Source organism: Myxocyprinus asiaticus, chromosome 8, assembly GCF_019703515.2.
Source record: "Myxocyprinus asiaticus isolate MX2 ecotype Aquarium Trade chromosome 8, UBuf_Myxa_2, whole genome shotgun sequence".
Lineage (NCBI taxonomy): Eukaryota > Metazoa > Chordata > Actinopteri > Cypriniformes > Catostomidae > Myxocyprinus > Myxocyprinus asiaticus.
This window is the reverse complement of record NC_059351.1, coordinates 13,084,150-13,086,957: the sequence shown is the minus strand read 5'-3', so window position 1 is coordinate 13,086,957 and position 2,808 is coordinate 13,084,150. Positions and strand designations below refer to the sequence as shown.

Here is a 2,808-nt window from a genome sequence, read left to right as displayed (position 1 = left end):
ATGCCACCAGCAATGAAAGGACCTGTGTATAGTGTGCAAGATGTTCTTGCTATCATCCAATATGGAGAGAGTGACTTTGAGTTGGATTCAGACGACAGTGATGCAAGTGATAGAGAAACAGAAGAAGATGCCAGTGAAGTGGACAAAGAAAACCAACAACCCACTGAAATCACTGACTGCCCAGATGATGATTATGAGGACATTGAGCTACAACCAAAGAAACCGACCATGCCCCGTGACCGGTATCGCTGGCTGAAAAGGGATTTTGTCAGTCCCAATACTGATTTTTCTGGTCCAGATGTCACCAGTGGTGATGTTTCCAGCCACACACCACTGGAGTACTTCCAGAGGTTCGTGTCAGAAGACATGCTTCAGGCTCTGACACAAAACACAAATGAGTACAGCTTTCAAAAGACTGGAAGATCTGTTAAAACCAATAAAAAAGAAATCGAGAAAGTGATTGGAATTTACTTGAAGATGGGCCTAGTTCAAATGTCTGGAGTCAGTATGTATTGGGAGACAGCCCTGCGGTACAACCAAGTTTCAGATGTGATGTCATGCAACAGATTCCAAGAACTGCTTAGATCGTTACATTTTGTCAACAACTTGACAGTGCCAGAAAAGACAGACAAATTGTGGAAACTAAGACCTTGGCTCGACTCATTCAGAGAGAAGTGTCTGCAGGTTGTACCGGAAGAACACAACTCTGTGGATGAGATGATGATCCCTTTCAAGGGAAAATTCAGCGGCATAAATTCAGCGTGGGGGTTCAAATTATGGGTGAGAAGTAGAATCTCTGGCGTGGTCTGTGATTTTGAGGTGTACCAAGGCAATGTCAATGGACATCGAGCCAAATCTGAACTTGGATTGTCAGGGGATATTGTGATGAAGCTTGCTTCCACACTTCCAGAAGGGCAGAACTACAAAATCTATGCAGACAACTATTTCACCTGCATCCCATTGGTAGTTCAGCTCCTTCGTCATGGAATTCATTACGTGGGAACAGCCAGACAGGTACGTCTACCCAACTGTAACCTTGCAGACGAGAAGAGCTTGAAGAAGAGTGGGAGAGGAAGGTTTGACTTCAGAGTCGAGGGGAACCACAACATCTGTGCTGTCAAATAGTTGGCGGCGACACTTGTGTCATCCTTTGCTGGTCCAGAACCTGTGCAGAAAATTAAAACGCTGGGACAAAGCCACTAAAACCTACATTGAAGTTGAGAGGCCTTACATCAAGGGAACTTACAACAAATTCATGGGAGGTGTGGATTTATTGGATTCATTTGCTGCTGAATATAAGTTCTACATAAAATCGAAACGGTGGTACCTGTACATCTTCTGGCACACCATTGTTCTCGCTGTGATCAACGCCTGGCTCCTCTACAAGCGAGACTGCAAAGCGCTAAAGATTTTGCCAAAAGAGATGCTGAAAAGGAGACAGTTTCTGGCAGAACTAGCAGATTCTCTTATCCTGGTGAGAATGCATTTCTGCTATTTACTGTTTGTAATATGTTTAATATTTCACTGTTTATAACATATCTGACTTGTATCTTAATGTATTTTTGACATCATAATTGATTCTGTTCTAATCCAATTCAGGTGAAAACAACTCCAATTAAACCAAAGAGAGGGCAACCATCTTCAGCCGGTGGCAGCCCAGTAACACAGACGGTGACATTAAGGAGCCCTTTGAATGCTCACAAGAGACCGTCCTCAGATGGGAGTGAACCAAACGGGACCCCAGCTAAGAGGCCATCTGCACACCCCCCGGTGGACGTGCGCAGGGACACGGTTGCACATTTACCAATGAAGACAACAAGAGTATGCTGCAGACTCTGCAAAACTGGCTACACCAATACTCTATGCCGCAAGTGCAATGTTTGTCTTTGTTTTTCGGAGGACAAGAACTGTCTTTGGGACTACCATACCTGAAATTTGGGACTAAGTCTAAGTTCAGTTTTGTAAAAATGTTTTTCCTGTTTTCCTATATATTTTTTTAAAATAAATAATTCATAAAAAATATGACTGTTGTGTGATTATTATTCATGATATATACAGTTATGGGGCTACATAAGCAATCAGCTGTGCAAACAAACACTTAGTTGTTCTGTATATTTGTTCAGACAATGCGAGTACAAATACAGGATTTCTGCTGCCCTCCCTGACCACTGTTGTAATATTACAAGTCATAAAAAATTACTAAAACGTAAAAACTTTTAAAAACCTTTTTTTCTGCATCAGAGGCCTCCTGCAACAACATCTGAAAGGTAAAAAATTTTTTTTTTGCTCATTTATCAAAAAATTTGGCCTTTACAGGGTTAAACTCAGTTCCCTATCGATCACTCACTCGAAGTTGTGTCGATGTAGTGACACTAGGGGTCACTCTTGGGAGCCTGAAACACCTCTGGTCTTTGATAAAAGGCCAGTGAAAATTGGCGAGTGGTATTTGCATGCCACTCCCCCGGACATACGGGTATAAAAGGAGCTGGTATGCAACCACTCATTCAGATTTTCTCTTCGGAGTCGAACGGTCATGCTCACTGAGCTGAATTCTCATGACTGTTCATTCACCTCTGTTGGATCTGACAGTGCTTTTCAGCGGCTTCTCCCTCCTCTGCACTGGTGCACTGCAGAGAACGCCCCTGAAAATATACCCAAGAGTATATTTTCCTGAAAGAGTATATTTCTCTAAAAGAGCAGCACACACGGAACATCTTTTTAAAGATGCCTTTCCGATTGGGTGTTATTCCTGGTTGCGGTTGTTACCTCTCAACTTCAGACGGTCACGATCGCTGTCTTTCGTGTCTG

The 2,808-nt window shown here is 42.8% G+C and overlaps 1 protein-coding gene across 1 annotated transcript; it reads left to right on the top strand.

The window, feature by feature from the left end:
• LOC127445558 (piggyBac transposable element-derived protein 3-like) lies at positions 1-1,932 on the top strand. The gene is made up of 3 exons (XM_051705712.1): positions 1-1,014; positions 1,163-1,474; positions 1,600-1,932. Exons 1-3 carry the CDS (start codon positions 1-3, stop codon positions 1,930-1,932), a joined length of 1,659 nt encoding a protein of 552 aa, XP_051561672.1.
• Positions 1,933-2,808: the final 876 nt, after the last annotated feature.

Excerpts from the sequence above, each read along its gene's own strand:
- LOC127445558 (XM_051705712.1), top strand. The coding sequence starts at position 1 with ATGCCACCAGCAATGAAAGGACCTGTGTATAGTGTGCAAGATGTTCTT. Across the intron at positions 1,015-1,162 it reads ACGTGGGAACAGCCAGACAG|AACCTGTGCAGAAAATTAAA; the intron begins GTACGTCTACCC and ends TTGCTGGTCCAG. Across the intron at positions 1,475-1,599 it reads TAGCAGATTCTCTTATCCTG|GTGAAAACAACTCCAATTAA; the intron begins GTGAGAATGCAT and ends AATCCAATTCAG.